Source organism: Sinohyriopsis cumingii, chromosome 18 (assembly GCF_028554795.1).
Source record: "Sinohyriopsis cumingii isolate HCF-2022 chromosome 18, ASM2855479v2, whole genome shotgun sequence".
In the NCBI taxonomy this organism is placed as follows: domain Eukaryota; kingdom Metazoa; phylum Mollusca; class Bivalvia; order Unionida; family Unionidae; genus Sinohyriopsis; species Sinohyriopsis cumingii.
In genome coordinates this window covers 55631287-55647670 of record NC_142978.1, presented here as the reverse complement: position 1 = coordinate 55647670, position 16384 = coordinate 55631287, and the positions used below count along the sequence as shown (strand labels likewise).

The window sequence follows — 16384 nt, the reverse complement described above, 5'->3', positions numbered from 1 at the left end:
CGGCTAATTTTATCCTGATTTACTGCTTGATAATTCGTCCTTATTCCATACCTATACACGCAGCAGCCACTAAGCATTTACTAGATGATACCGGAATCTAGTCCGGTTCACAGTAACGTATGCTCCCTGCATTTATAAACTTTTACTCAAGGCATCACAGCATTGTGATGGCTGCTGATTAATATATATATATATATATATATATATATATATATATATATATATATATATATATATATATATATATATATATATATATATATATATATATATATATATATATATATATATATATATATATATATATATATATATATATATATATATATATATATATATATACATACATACATACATACATACATACATACATACATACATACATACATATATATATATATATATATATATATATATATATATATATATATATATATATATATATATATATATATATATATATATATATATATATATATATATATATATATATATAGTAAAAAGCTTTTTTATTCCTTACCTAATGTAAACTCAAACTATATATATTAAAATTTAAAACACGCTGAAAATATTTACACATTTACACTGTGTTAAAGGACAATTTTGCCGTTCGAAATCGTGGTAGACCCCCCCCCCCCGAAAAAAGGGAAGAAAATGTCAGCATTATCATGTGTCTGGTGTCTTGCGAGTCATAAAATATTCTCTGCACCTTTGTAAATCTCTAAAGATGCTTTCTGATTAAGTTTCACTTTAAAAGAAGCGATATCCTCATCATGGCATTTCTCGAGAAAGAGCGCATCAATTTGGAATTACAAATTTGTTGCATGCTATTTCTCGAGAAGAGTCTATTTTCCATATATTTGCGCAACAATTTAGACCGGTTCCCTATATAACTTATTATTCCACCTACTAATAATTGGAAATGTGCTCCTAGAAATTCCGCCTACCTGTCACCAGCTGATAATTTATTGCAAGAGCTTTGGACCGAAAGAGTTTCAAGCCATATATATATTCACTGTATTCAGACACAAGAAATGCAGATGCCATATTGAATTCATTTACAATATGGAGAACAATTATTCGTAAGATATTATTTTGTTGGAAACTTAATATTAATTCCAGATCGAAGATATAGAATGTAATCTTATTAGCTTCCTAATTTCGTTGGGAACGCATTTTCGAAGGATGGGGCTCTGAGGCAAGAGGGGTTGATTTATTCAGAATTATAGAATACATGAAAACATAATGTCTTATTCTGCATAATTTCAAAATTCAAAATGAACTCATAATTATGATATATTTTGAAATAAATTTATAGAAAGCATTCAAACATAATATTGGTCCTCTGTCATTTAAAAAAAATTTTTTTTCCTGACGTCGCGTTATTTCAAGCTGAAATTGCGTGTTTCCTACATACGGTCATGTATAAATTGTTTGTAAACATTCAGCTTTCATAATAATTGCCTTTTTCTATATTCTAGGTACTTCTGAAACTTTCCTGTGTTTTTTTTTTTTTTTTAACAATCACCCAACCCAACATTTTTTCAATATGTACCATATTCTTGAGTCATAGTCAATTTGAAATTAAATACTACTTTTAAAATCTGCATAATTTTAGTGTGCAGAATAAAAATATGAACGAATTCTTATGATATCTTTTGACGGGCACCATCTACCATTTTTAATAGTGGTCATTGCTCACTTGTGAATTTTTAACTTCCTATTATTTGATGCTGAAATTTGCCTATTTTGTATATATGGTATATATAGATATAGTTTCTGAACATTCAGACTTAAGAATAAATCCACTTTTTATATGTTCCATGTACACTTAAAACTATTCTTGGGTTACCAGAAATGCCAAAATACACTAATAGAACAAAATACACATTGAAATATACATATTTTGTACTATAATACTCATGAAGATAAATGTATTATGATTTGTATGTGTATGAATTTTAGTTGTTTTTTTTTAAAGGAATAATTTACATTTTTCTATCTATAGCTCCATTTGTGAAATGAAGTCACTTGGTCATAACTTGATTGGATAGCGTTTACTTCATTTTGTATGTCTGTTATGTCTTTATTTACTTTATAACACGTAATCTCACTCTTATAGTTTATGTTCTGATGAATTCGCAATTTATCATACCTGTCCAACAGATGCTTCCTGATTAGGTCACTATCAGACAATATTTACCCCATTTGACCTAGACGATGGGCAACATGGCAGTTTCTCCTATATGCAACCACCAAAACTGACTAATTTGAACAAGGCACACTGAAGCAAAATCAAGTTATAAATTACAAATGTAGATACTAACAGAAAGACTGATTTGCATCCTGTTTATGCATGTGTTTTTTATAACAGTATCTTGAGAGTCAATGAATTTATTTTAGCTTCCAAACACCATCTAATTTCAACGGTAAATCTGCCAGCATACCAAATATGGGTGCTGATGACATCATTTGGGAGCTATCTTTAGAGTAAAATCAAGCGTGACTGAGTGATGTCATTACATGAATTGCACCAGAAATTGGTAAAAAATAAATAATTGAATAAATATCACTTAAATAAAAAACATTTTTTGCTTATTAATATCATTGAAACAATTACAAATCATAATACTGAGGTGCACACCAACATATACACAAGTAAATAATTGTGCATATAAATGCATTTAAGTTTTTGGCATGTTTCAGTATTTCTAGTAACCTGCCATTCTATACTTTTTTATGAAACATTATTGCATGGAATATCATATTTTTTGAGTCATGTACAATTTGAAATGATACGTTACTCTTAAAACCAATAGTGCATATTCATTACAGTGTTGTTGTACATATATACATTGATCCGAAATCACAATTTAGTAAAGAACACTTGCCATTTTAAAATATGGGTGTGATAAGATATTATTGGTAAATTTTAATATCTTTATACACCACTCCCTCGATAACTCGCGCACATCGGGGTCCAAAAACATCAACCGCTTTATAAGTGAGGCGCAAGTTATCAAGGGACCTATAAAATAAGCCCAAAACCAATAAAGTGATTGACGACATAACGGAGAAATAAGGTGGGGTAGGCAGATTATACTGTTGAATACTCACTTTATAATCGTTCTGAGATTAACTGTTAATAAATATCTTTTCATAACAGTGTACTTTATTATTTCCTCATAGGACAACATTAATTTCAGGATAAATTACAGTATATTGAGGCGATCATCGAAAACATTCCACGTGGTTTCCGTTCGCTTAACATGTGTACCACTTCACACATTGTGTACTACATCACTAATTTTTATGTTGAATTGGATACATTCTAGTTTTATTGTTTGATCCAAATTAGACGTTTTTTTAATATACAAAGGATCGACTCTTTTCGAGAAACAGTGTCAATCGAATGATAGATAGATAAATAGATTTGAATGTGATAGAAGTAAAATGGAAAAAAAAAAACAAAAACAAGGGTTAATCAGTACTAACATGTTTAATTGGTCTACAAATTTAAAACAACGTAAATTAGAACAAGTTAATACTTGCCATTTGTGCCACGCTTGACAAATATCAATTCACTTTTTGAAAAAATCAGTTATTTTGTGTGTATGTGTTACTCCTTGGTTTCTGTGCCGCCAAGCAAAATCCCTCAGATTTGTCAACTGCACGAGCTTTACGTAGTCAACATTTTGGGTCTCCAGCCACCTTATGGCAATATCAAAATATTTGATTGCTTCCTGTGCAGAGGGGTGGTGGGGTGCAACATCTGCGTCTGCATCACTTTCAACACTTGTGTTACTCCAGTTAGAATCGTCTTCTGCTGCAAATTTGTTCGCTATAGAAATAATTATAGTTTCATCTGACATGTATTCGGCTGTGGGGCAATCATTGTCAGCACAAATCCACTCCTCCATATCATCAAGAGAAACGCCCATCTCAGGACCATGAGTTTGTACGAATTTCTCCCAAACAGCCTCGGCATTAATGACATCAGTTTCACTGAAACATTCGAAGTCACTATCATCAACGTTGTCTCTGTTACTGTTTTGCTTTACGTCAAAGGCTCCAAGACCCTTTATCCAGCACCCGAGGTCTCTTGTAATCGATGTTTTTTTTTTAATGCAAGAAACACTTCCTCAAGTTGTTGATCAAAACAAAGCCAGCATGTACATGTAATTAGGTTCTCACAGAAGTACTCGCGGGTTTCGATGTGACGGTCGATTGACTCTTTTCATGTTTTCAATGAACAGAATATGTTGTGATTATAATGTTTACACTGAAATGGAATTAAAGGATTAGAACGTGACTTTCACACAGGAAGACATTTAAATGGTGTTTATTTCATTCTCTGTTGCCACCTGTTAGCATTTACCAGAAGTTTTCATTGATCGCTATTTCACCAGACTGTTTATTTACAGTATACTGACAACTATTTATCATAAAAACTTACATAATATATGATATCTTTAAACAGAGGTCTCGCTAGGATTTTAAAACTGGGTCTTTCTGCCTCTGAATTCAATCACTAAATATCAGTACATTTTGTCACTCAGCCGCTAGTCAAAGCCTTTGAACTAGCCGCCTAGCTGTTGCATCATGTTCTTTTTTTTTTTTTTTAATGTACTCTTATAAAATGGCAACAGTACATCAAAGAGTCTTTCAGTCACTGAATTCTATCATTGTAAATATCAGCACAGTTAACTGATCAAGACATTTTCCCACAAAGCAGGTCGCTGAAACAGGACCAGCAAATCTTTGAATTTTCCCACGCACCTATTACATGTGTACGGAGGACTCCCGCCTCAGTGACTTTCTACGTCCCATATCAAAAATTGGCATCCAAATATGCGTAATTAAGCGTTTTCGAGACCTCTGAAATTAATTCTTCTTTAGAACTTGCAAATTTCAAAATATGGATTATATTTTTACGGGCATTAACCACCATTTTCGATGATAAAAGGAGCAATGTATCAGGGTTTATTTTATCAATTCTTATTGTAATTTTTTCATGTTCAGCATATTTTAAAGATATTTTAAATACATTTTCTCTGGAAAAAAATCGGGAGCCAAGACGGACACCGCGTTATAAGCGGGATCATGAGTTATCCAGGCGCGAGTTATCGAGGGAGCGGTGTAATAGAATCAATGACCAAAAAAATAAACCCTGACCATTATTTTGAGCAATATTACACAGTTCATGAAATAGAAGAAAGTGTTGAAATGTCTAATCGGAGAGAAAAGGAACTGGCTCTGAGTTTGTTTGCAACAAATATTTATGACTGTGTTGTTTTTAAAGAGACACGTTATAGATCATTTTTCTTTTCTTCATTATATTATGAGAATATTTATATTGATATATATATAAATGACAACATTTGTTTTTTTTCTTGCAGATTATGCAAAATGTTTTACCTCTTTGCCTAAAGGAAATGGGAAAATAATAACTATGAACACCAGTGGCTCTTGATAATAATCTTACCTGGATTAGGTGACCTGACAGTGATAATATCTCATAGACACGTGCATTCATTCTAACCTTGAGCATACATTACACGACAAAAGTTTTACCAATTTTTAAAAATAAATTTAGTATAATGACTGACATTAGAATTGTGCAATCAGATTCCTTGGTATAAATGGCTGCTTTTTCATTAAATGGAGTTTTTGTGTGTGTCTGAAAGAAATATATGTTTTTTTTTGGTGTCATTTTTTGCATTTATATATAGCCATGTGCCAGGAAGAGTCACCATTCTTAAAGTAATAGATGACTTGGTTTTTATTCATTTTTACTAATTCTGTTGTTGTTTATTTCTGTCAAATATATTATGGGAAATTACCAATGTTGTAGATGCCTGATGTGAACAGTTACTTTTCAAACACTAATTCATGTAATAATGTTAAAAGTTTACACATGAAAGCTGAGAAAGTACCCGGTTTAATGAGGTTGCCATTTTAAGAAAATGTTTATCGTCATTGCCAGAATCTTCTATTGATAGAACCTGTTGCTACTTGTTGGTTCTAACTAGGGGGTACTGGTCACTTATAATTCAGTCCAGCCAGTGCAGACATAGATATGGGAAAAATGGGCACATGAAATAGTTGTTAAATATTACAGTTAGATGGTCAATTTCCAACGGGTGGTGGGGGTAGGGCTGGGGTCATTCAGCCCACTGATACTGAAACCAGCTGTTGCATAATTCATACAGGAATAATGCTTGTTTCCTTGTTGATGAATATGTAAATTAAGTCAGGTCATTTCCAGCACATAGGGTATTCTCAAGTCCGACTTATATTATTCCATCATTACTTGCTTCTCTGCTATTATCTAGAAGTGCAGATTCCTAAAGTAACATGTGAATTGCAGGATTACGGAAATGTGTAGTTTTGAGGATAGTTAAACCCATGTCTGAAATAATGTGTACACAATAATAAAGTCTTCATTTGTAAAAATATATGGAAAATTGGGGAGGAGATAAAACAGGCCAATTTTAATTCAATATTTCATTTGTGATTGGATTTTCCTCTCCACCCCACCCACTGGTAATATTGATCTGTTGGTTAATTCTGACCACCCAGGAACACTAATGAGCAAAACAGAACATTCATGACTAAAACTGAAAAGCAATTGACTAAGATGGAAAATAACACTTTATAAACCTAAATTCTTGCTTTGTTAAGAATTCAATGAAATTATTTTAAAACTTTATTTTCCTTTTCTCATCAATACCCTTTCTCTTTATCAGAGCTGGATAATTTGGACTGTGTTTTGAATGGTTCAATAAAAATTAATAAATTGCTGCTCAATTATCGACAGATTGGTTACTAAACTTCAAAGAAAATAATGATATGGAGAGGGCAGTTCATTAATATGTTTGTTTTATTGGTTAGAATTACCCATATGTGGATGGAATTACCCATGTGTGGATGGAATCACCCATGTGTGGATGGAATTACCCATGTGTGGCTGGAATCATCCAGTTGGTGGTCAGAATTAGTCCTTCGGTTTAATTGGATAAAAGTAACCCTTTATCTGATAATTATAATTCCATGTGAGACATTAATAGTCAAAATATTTATTGCTGATGTTCTCTCATCAACCTTTGACATACTTGTATAAAATTAATTATCAGATATGCATATGTATACATGTAGATGAATGTGTATTCCAGAGTAGTTGGAATTTGACCAATGTACCCTCAGATCGAAACCTTTACTAAACTATAGAACTGTCTAAGGAGTGTAATGCATTTGATACAAATGAAAATCCAAAGTTGACAAAGAAATTTAGATTATTTCTTATTTCTTTTTAAAGTACAATATGCAAAAATATGTAAGTCATTTAGTCCCAAGTTGTCATGGTATTTTTCTGGCCTTATTTTATTTTTTATGGATTTGATTAATATAAACAATGTGATAGCAACTTCTTCCAGATATTCCTAACATGTTGGAAATAATGGTGTGCGATCACAGTAAGAACACTTGTCAAACAGAGTACTATAATCAAACACACTTAGAATCAATATTTGTTACTGAGCCATGTGATGCATTTTGAAAGGCATGAAAAATGTAGGGCTCAACATTAACAGTTGTCCATTGTCAGAGACAAGTGAAACAGAGGTCAGGGCAAGTAAACAAATTACAAGTGTTACTCATGATAATAATAAGAGGAAATGTTTCTAAATTATGTGATAAAGTAAATTTATATTCATTGCCATTTTGGCCTTTGTATATTCAAAGTTCTTCATAATAGTTTGAAAGTCGAGTTGAGGACTCCATCCTTGGAAAGATTTGCTATCTCAGCCCTAAAAACCAGGAGTCCCAATAATGAGACCTTTTTTCCTTGCAATATTATCAGTGTATTGTTGTGTTACCAATATAAAATCATCATATTGATAATGCATGTTTATTGTAAAATATTATTATATTGAACATAAAAATCTAAAACATTTGCGAATAGTGATAGTTGTCATTGTGATTGTATAAATATAACAGATCTCGATGTCTTTACCATGTCAAGCATTTTGCATGCCACTAGAAGGAATCAGGGAAAAATAATAAATTTTAAATTTTATGAGAGGGCTGTTCAGTTCCCATAGCCTGATCTCCAGGACAATTAATTTTTTATTTTGGACAAATAAAGTTTTTAAAAGTCCGGAGAAGCACAATTTTTGTATTTTTATCACTTTATCTACCATTATCTGGCCATTCATGCCCTCAGGGCAATCTGAATTCATGAATTTAACGTCTTCAGATATTCATTCACATCATGTGATCCTACAAAAAGTAATCATTAATAACTCACACGAGTGTGAGTTCTATTGCTGCTTGACTGAGTATTGAGCTACGTGACCAATTATTGACCATATCAAAACATTTTAAACAAAACAAATCTGGGATGATTAATTAGCAGTGTTTTAAATGACCTTGTGCTTACTCAACCCAGATACTCACAATTGGATAACCTTTAGATTTCAATCCACAAAATCAATGCAATGAAATTATTGAAAGTGACATTATAAGTGTACATTTTCTTTATAAACAGATTAAATCATGGTAATGAGTCTTTCTTTTTTTTATTGATTATGCTGAGGATTAATTTGAATGTGCAATATTGTGTTTGAAATGAACTGATTACATTAATTAAGGAGTTTTCAGTGTTTGCAGTTAAACAACAAATTGTATATTTTGATCACTTTAGAAGTAGTTACCAAATAAGGTGATCTTTTTTCTATTTGGATCAAAAGAGTTTACTAAATTGTTCTGACACAACTATGTTACTATTATGTATATTTATACAGTGTGTTTGACTTTTGTCCATGATTATAGATTGTAATGGCCATTTTTTAAGCAACATATTATGTAGCTAAACATGTTTACTTGGATCTGAGTTTAGGATATTGGTTTTCTCCTTGGAAATTCCTGGGGCACCTGATATTTGTCATTTTTTTTAAATTAAAATTTGCGTAAAAGATATGATCTTGTTTACAACTTAGAATGTTCTAGAAATGAATTTTTGATCCCTAATCCTAGCCTTTTTAGTGACTTATGTTTTTATGCTAAGGATGTATATACTGGAATCAGAATTATTCATTCCTATCTTAGCATATGTAGTGGAATTAGTCTTTTAGTTCTGTTTAATTATAATTTTAGAGGAATTATTTTTTAAAATTATTTATTTGAATTACAAAGTGCTAATTGATACTTTGGAATTATTTTGAATGCATTGAGGGGCATTCTGGATTATATCAGTGTTATACGTCAAGATTGTTAGCACATGAAACTATTCCATGCTATTGGTACATTAGCACATTCAAGATTGGAATTAAATTGAAAAACACTACTTAATTCATTTGGAATAATCAATATGTTTGGAGTTGTGATATTACTTTTAGGACTGTTTGGGTTTAAATTAACAAATTTGTAAGTTCTTTTTAAATTTTCACCTTGTATTATAGAGAAGTAAATTATTTGTTAAATTTTACTTAAATTTTTGCTTTCTATCTTTTCTGTTTCTTTGTTTAAGACATTAGATTCATAACATTGTTCCGTCACTTGATAAAGTCTTGAGAGAAGAAGCAAGGGAAAGTGTGAGTTCCAGTAAGTTCATTTCCATTCATTTAGATGGAAGAACAGATGCTACCATTTTGGAGGAAGAAATAGTGTACATAAGATATAAGATATCCTGACAATAAAATGTTTAACCCTTTGAAGAAATTAATCTTTTTATGTATTTCTTTTCTTTTATTTTCGGATTAAAATGTAAGTGGGACATGAGGATATTCTGAAAACATTTGTCATGGGCAAGTGGGTGAAAATAAATTGATGAGACCTGTATGGAAGGCCTTGTGATAGTATATTTTGGGATATGTTCATTTAGAAAAATAGGGGCACTGATTTAATAAGATGATTTAATTTGGCATAAGGATAAGAACAGTACATCAGGATAGCATTTAATTAGTTCTTGTATCCTTATTTATTCTTTCAGGACAGTGGAAATGGGGGTTGGGGAAACCTGCATGGAATACACTGATGCTGCATTTGTGGATGCAGGACATGACCTTTGTGAGGAATTATCAGAACCAGGGGTGGTGACTTTGAGGACCCTCTCAGGAGTAAACCTTGACCCGTACCCTTTGAATTCTGTTGACTCTGGAGAAATAAATACAGTTTTGAAAGAAGAACAGATAATAGCACAAGAACAAATATCAGTTGGAGTAAACAAAAATGAACCTAATCTATCTGTAGTGGATGAAAACAATGTGATGAACAGAATGAGCTGTAAGACAGACCCTTTTGACCCAGGTAATGCTCCTGATAACAACAAAAACACTCCTCACATTTTAATCCTCCTCATGATGACAAGAAAAACACTCCTCACATTTTAATCCTTCTCAGGATGGCAACAAAAACACTCCTCACATTTTAATCCTCCTCATGATGACAAGAAAAACACTCCTCAGCATTCTAATCCTCCTCATGATGACAAGAAAAACACTCCTCACATTTTAATCCTCCTCATGATGTTAAGAAAAACACTCCTCACATTTTAATCCTTCTCATGATGACAACAAAAACACTCCTCACATTTTAATCCTCCTCATGATGACAAGAAAAACACTCCTCAGCATTCTAATCCTCCTCATGATGACAAGAAAAACACTCCTCACATTTTAATCCTCCTCATGATGTTAAGAAAAACACTCCTCAGCATTCTAATCCTCCTCATGATGACAACAAAAACACTCCTCACATTTTAATCCTCCTGAAGATAACAGAAACACTCCTCACATTTTAATCCTCCTCATGATGACAACAAAAACACTCCTCAGCATTCTAATCCTCCTGATGATGACAAGAAAAACACTCCCCAGCATTCTAATCCTTCTCATGACAACAAAAACACTCCTCACATTTTAATCCTCCTGATGATGACAACAAAAACACTCGTCATGTTTTAATCCTCCTCATGATAACAAAAACACTCCTCAGCATTCTAATCCTTCTCATGACAACAAAAACACTCCTCACATTTTAATCCTCCTGATGATGACAACAAAAACACTCCTCCCGTTTTAATCCTCCTGATGACAACAGAAGCACTCCTCACATTTTAATCCTCCTGATGATGACAACAAAAACACTCCTCCCGTTTTAATCCTCCTGATGACAACAGAAACACTCCTCACATTTTAATCCTCCTGATGACAAGAAAAACAATCCTCACATTTTAATCTCCTAGTTCAGCAATAGCAGCTTCTTTAAATGCTACTAACATTATAAGGTTTTAAGAAGTGACTTCAAATAAAGATGAAATCGTTATTTTATAACTTAGAGATATCATACCTTTCTAGCAAATTAACCTGTGATTTTTTGGTACACCAGCTGGTGGTAGAGATGAGCTTATGATATAACCTTTTTGTTGGATCAATCCCAGGTTTCACAAAATAAATTCTGTAAATTTCTTCAAGATTGAGAGTTTACATTATTTTGCTTTTGATACTAAATACAATAGCAATGTATGTGTCAGAAGCAGAGTTAATTGAAAGGATGCAAAATCACTTTTTAGTTTAAAAAAAGTTAACATGTACAAACCCTTTCATTTTTGCGAAAATAGTTGAGGAATTACTTCAATCTTTATGGCTTTGCTCCTTATAATCTGTTATATTGTAAACATTTTGTATTCCCATCAGGTCTTCAGCTGTAGATATGCTGTATTCATGGAACTTGGTCAGAGAGTTTCTTGCATTGTTCTAAATGACTCCAGATAAAAGTTGTTGATAGTAGCCTACTTATGTTATATGATCCCTATAAAATAGAACCTATTATCTTATGATGTTCATCTGCCCATGGCTCTTAATTTCAAATCGAGTTACCAAACTTTGTGCATGGCTTGCACTGGGGGGGGGGGGGTAATTTCAAATGCTATTAATATCAGTCAAGGTCATGGTCACTGTTTGAAAAAAGAAAAGTTGGTTTCTGCACAATAACTCTAAGCTCTCCACCATCTACAGTTATGTGATTTCATGGATGGCTTGATGTTTGGTTATAAGACAAGTCAGATGAGTTTGAATTTAAAAGGTCTGAGGTCAAGGTCAATGTGACTGAATATAAAAGATGGTTTCTGTACAATCACTTAAATTTTCCAAAATTGACATTCCCATATGATATGAAATATATGATGGGAGTGACGGGCTTTATAATGTACCATTGTATTTTGTTAGCTGCTTGATACAAGTGGCAAGGTAACTATACACTGTAGTATGAAACCTGCTAACCCTTGTGATTTTGTTATAGGTCTTATGTAAATGACCATTAAAATACAGAATTATTGTATAAAATACAGGTTACAGAAATAAAATCGTTTGCAGTAAAATATGGATACTGGCTTGTCCTTGCTTGATTTGGATGCAGGTTTCGTATTAGGTTCAGTGGAATTAGTCAGGGAACCAGGCTAACATGACCGAAGTACATAGATGCTTTAAACTACGCATATTTTGTTGTTGTTGTTTTAGGGTTTAACACCATTTTTGAGAACAAGCTAGGCTATACATGGCAGCCAGTATAAATGATGGAAGGAAGAATCCAAGATAACCCTGGAAAGAACCACTGACCCACGAGAAGCTACTGGCAAGCTTTCTCACATACCCACATTGGTCGAATCCAAGACTCAAACCCACACAGACAGAGGTGAGATGGCAGTGAACCATTATGGTGAGTGCTTCAGACCACTTGGCCACACGGGGGCCCCACACATTTTGTGATGCAGAATGTCTGTGTAATTAAGCAATTGCTTATTATTTTAAAAATGACATCCAACAGGCAATATTGTCATGATGAAAGGGACAATAAACCTCTGAAAATGTTTTAGTTGTACGGAAAAATAAAAAGGAATATTCAAAATCTTGTCAGGATGAGCAACAATTGTGTTTTACGAACATCATGTTTTGATTAGAGTACATGTATGTCACATGACAAGAAAGATGATTTTCATCATCATAGCCCACATTAATGTTTTTTAATGATTACATCAGGTTGAGAGATATCAAGAAGCCTTATAGGGTTTGGAATTGTAGTTTGTGAAACTGTACTGGAGGTCATTAAGGTTCGAGTAAATTTGTCAAACTTTTCAGTTGAAAATAGTTTGCTGTTGCTGCATCCGTCTTGAATCATACTTCTGAAGTAATAAATGCATGTTTTACAGCTTGATAATAGCAGTACATTATGTTTTGTGGCACCTTACTGAAAACGCATCCAACTTGGGGGGAAAAAATTTGGCTGCCTTATTGAGAAGGTCTTGTTGGGGTTGGCAGGTCTGCTATTGCTTGACAAAATGGCAAGTGAAATAATACACTGTTATGATATGGCTTGATACAAGTGGCAAGTTAAATAATACACTATTTTATGTTATGGCTTGATACAAGTGGCAAGTTAAATAATACACTGTTGCATTATGACTTGATACAATGGCAGGTTAAATAATACACTGGTATGCTATAGATTGATACAAGTGGCAGATTAAATAATACACTGGTATGCTGTAGATAGATACAAGTGGCATGTTAAATAATACACTGGTATGCTGTAGATAGATACAAGTGGCATGTTAAATAATACACTGGTATGCTGTAGATAGATACAAGTGGCATGTTAAATAATACACTGTGATATGCTATAGATTGATACAAGTGGCATGTTAAATAATACACTGTTATATGCTATAGATAGATACAAGTGGCATGTTAAATAATACACTGTGTTATGCTATATTAATACAAGTGGCATGTTAAATAATTCACTGGTATGCTGTAGATAGATACAGGTGGCATGTTAAATAATACACTGGTATGCTGTAGATAGATACAAGTGGCATGTTAAATAATACACTGTGACATGTTATAGATTGATACAAGTGGCATGTTAAATAATACACTGTTATATGTTATAGATAGATACAAGTGGCATGTTAAATAATACACTGTGTTATGCTATATTAATACAAGTGGCATGTTAAATAATACACTGGTATGCTGTAGATAGATAAAAGTGGCATGTTAAATAATACACTGTGATATGCTATAGATTGATACAAGTGGCATGTTAAATAATACACTGGTATGCTGTAGATAGATACAAGTGGCATGTTAAATAATACACTGGTATGCTGTAGATAGATGCAAGTGGCATGTTAAATAATACACTGTGATATGCTATAGATTGATACAAGTGGCATGTTAAATAATACATTGTGATATGCTATAGATTGATACAAGTGGCATGTTAAATAATACACTGTTATATGCTATAGATAGATACAAGTGGCATGTTAAATAATATACTGTGCTATGCTATATTAATACAAATGGCATGTTAAATAATTCACTGGTATGCTGTAGATAGATACAGGTGGCATGTTAAATAATACACTGGTATGCTGTAGATAGATACAAGTGGCATGTTAAATAATACACTGTGATATGCTATAGATTGATACAAGTGGCATGTTAAATAATACACTGGTATGCTGTAGATAGATACAAGTGGCATGTTAAATAATACACTGTGATATGCTATAGATTGATACAAGTGGCATGTTAAATAATACACTGTGATATGCTATAGATTGATACAAGTGGCATGTTAAATAATACACTGTTATATGCTATAGATAGATACAAGTGGCATGTTAAATAATATACTGTGCTATGCTATATTAATACAAATGGCATGTTAAATAATTCACTGGTATGCTGTAGATAGATACAGGTGGCATGTTAAATAATACACTGGTATGCTGTAGATAGATACAAGTGGCATGTTAAATAATACACTGTGATATGCTATAGATTGATACAAGTGGCATGTTAAATAATACACTGGTATGCTGTAGATAGATACAAGTGGCATGTTAAATAATACACTGTGATATGCTATAGATTGATACAAGTGGCATGTTAAATAATACACTGTTATATGCTATAGATAGATACAAGTGGCATGTTAAATAATACACTGTGTTATGCTATATTAATACAAATGGCATGTTAAATAATTCACTGGTATGCTGTAGATAGATACAGGTGGCATGTTAAATAATACACTGTTATATGCTATAGATAGATACAAGTGGCATGTTAAATAATACACTGTGATATGCTATAGATTGATACAAGTGGCATGTTAAATAATACACTGTTATATGCTATAGATAGATACAAGTGGCATGTTAAATAATACACTGTGTTATGCTATATTAATACAAATGGCATGTTAAATAATTCACTGGTATGCTGTAGATAGATACAGGTGGCATGTTAAATAATACACTGGTATGCTGTAGATAGATACAAGTGGCATGTTAAATAATACACTGTGATATGCTATAGATTGATACAAGTGGCATGTTAAATAATACACTGTTATATGCTATAGATAGATACAAGTGGCATGTTAAATAATACACTGTGTTATGCTATATTAATACAAGTGGCATGTTAAATAATTCACTGGTATGCTGTAGATAGATACAGGTGGCATGTTAAATAATACACTGTTATATGCTATAGATAGATACAAGTGGCATGTTAAATAATACACTGCTATATGCTATAGATAGATACAAGTGGCATGTTAAATAATACACTGTGTTATGCTATATTAATACAAGTGGCATGTTAAATAATTCACTGGTATGCTATAGATTGATACAAGTGGCATGTTAAATAATACACTGTTATATGCTATAGATAGATACAAGTGGCATGTTAAATAATACACTGTGTTATGCTATATTAATACAAATGGCATGTTAAATAATTCACTGGTATGCTGTAGATAGATACAGGTGGCATGTTAAATAATACACTGGTATGCTGTAGATAGATACAAGTGGCATGTTAAATAATACACTGTGATATGCTATAGATTGATACAAGTGGCATGTTAAATAATACACTGTTATATGCTATAGATAGATACAAGTGGCATGTTAAATAATACACTGTGTTATGCTATATTAATACAAGTGGCATGTTAAATAATTCACTGGTATGCTGTAGATAGATACAAGTGGCATGTTAAATAATACACTGGTATGCTGTAGATAGATACAAGTGGCATGTTAAATAATACACTGGTATGCTGTAGATAGATACAAGTGGCATGTTAAATAATACACTGTGATATGCTATAGATAGATACAAGTGGCATGTTAAATAATACACTGGTATGCTGTAGATAGATACAAGTGGCATGTTAAATAATACACTGTGATATGCTATAGATTGATACAAGTGGCATGTTAAATAATACACTGTTATATGCTATAGATAGATACAAGTGGCATGTTAAATAATACACTGTGTTATGCTATATTAATACA

General features: G+C 32.4%; 1 protein-coding gene across 1 annotated transcript in view; it reads left to right on the top strand.

Moving 5' to 3' along the window:
* Positions 1 to 951: 951 nt before the first annotated feature.
* The window catches only part of LOC149776687 (uncharacterized), a 40572-nt gene continuing 25139 nt past the window's right edge, over positions 952 to 16384 (top strand). The window contains exons 1-2 of the mRNA XM_089941220.1: positions 952 to 1082; positions 9992 to 10308. Of these exons, the coding sequence (XP_089797346.1) occupies positions 1066 to 1082; positions 9992 to 10308 (334 nt within the window). The 5' untranslated portion in view covers positions 952 to 1065. The remainder of the gene's footprint in view (positions 1083 to 9991; positions 10309 to 16384) is intronic.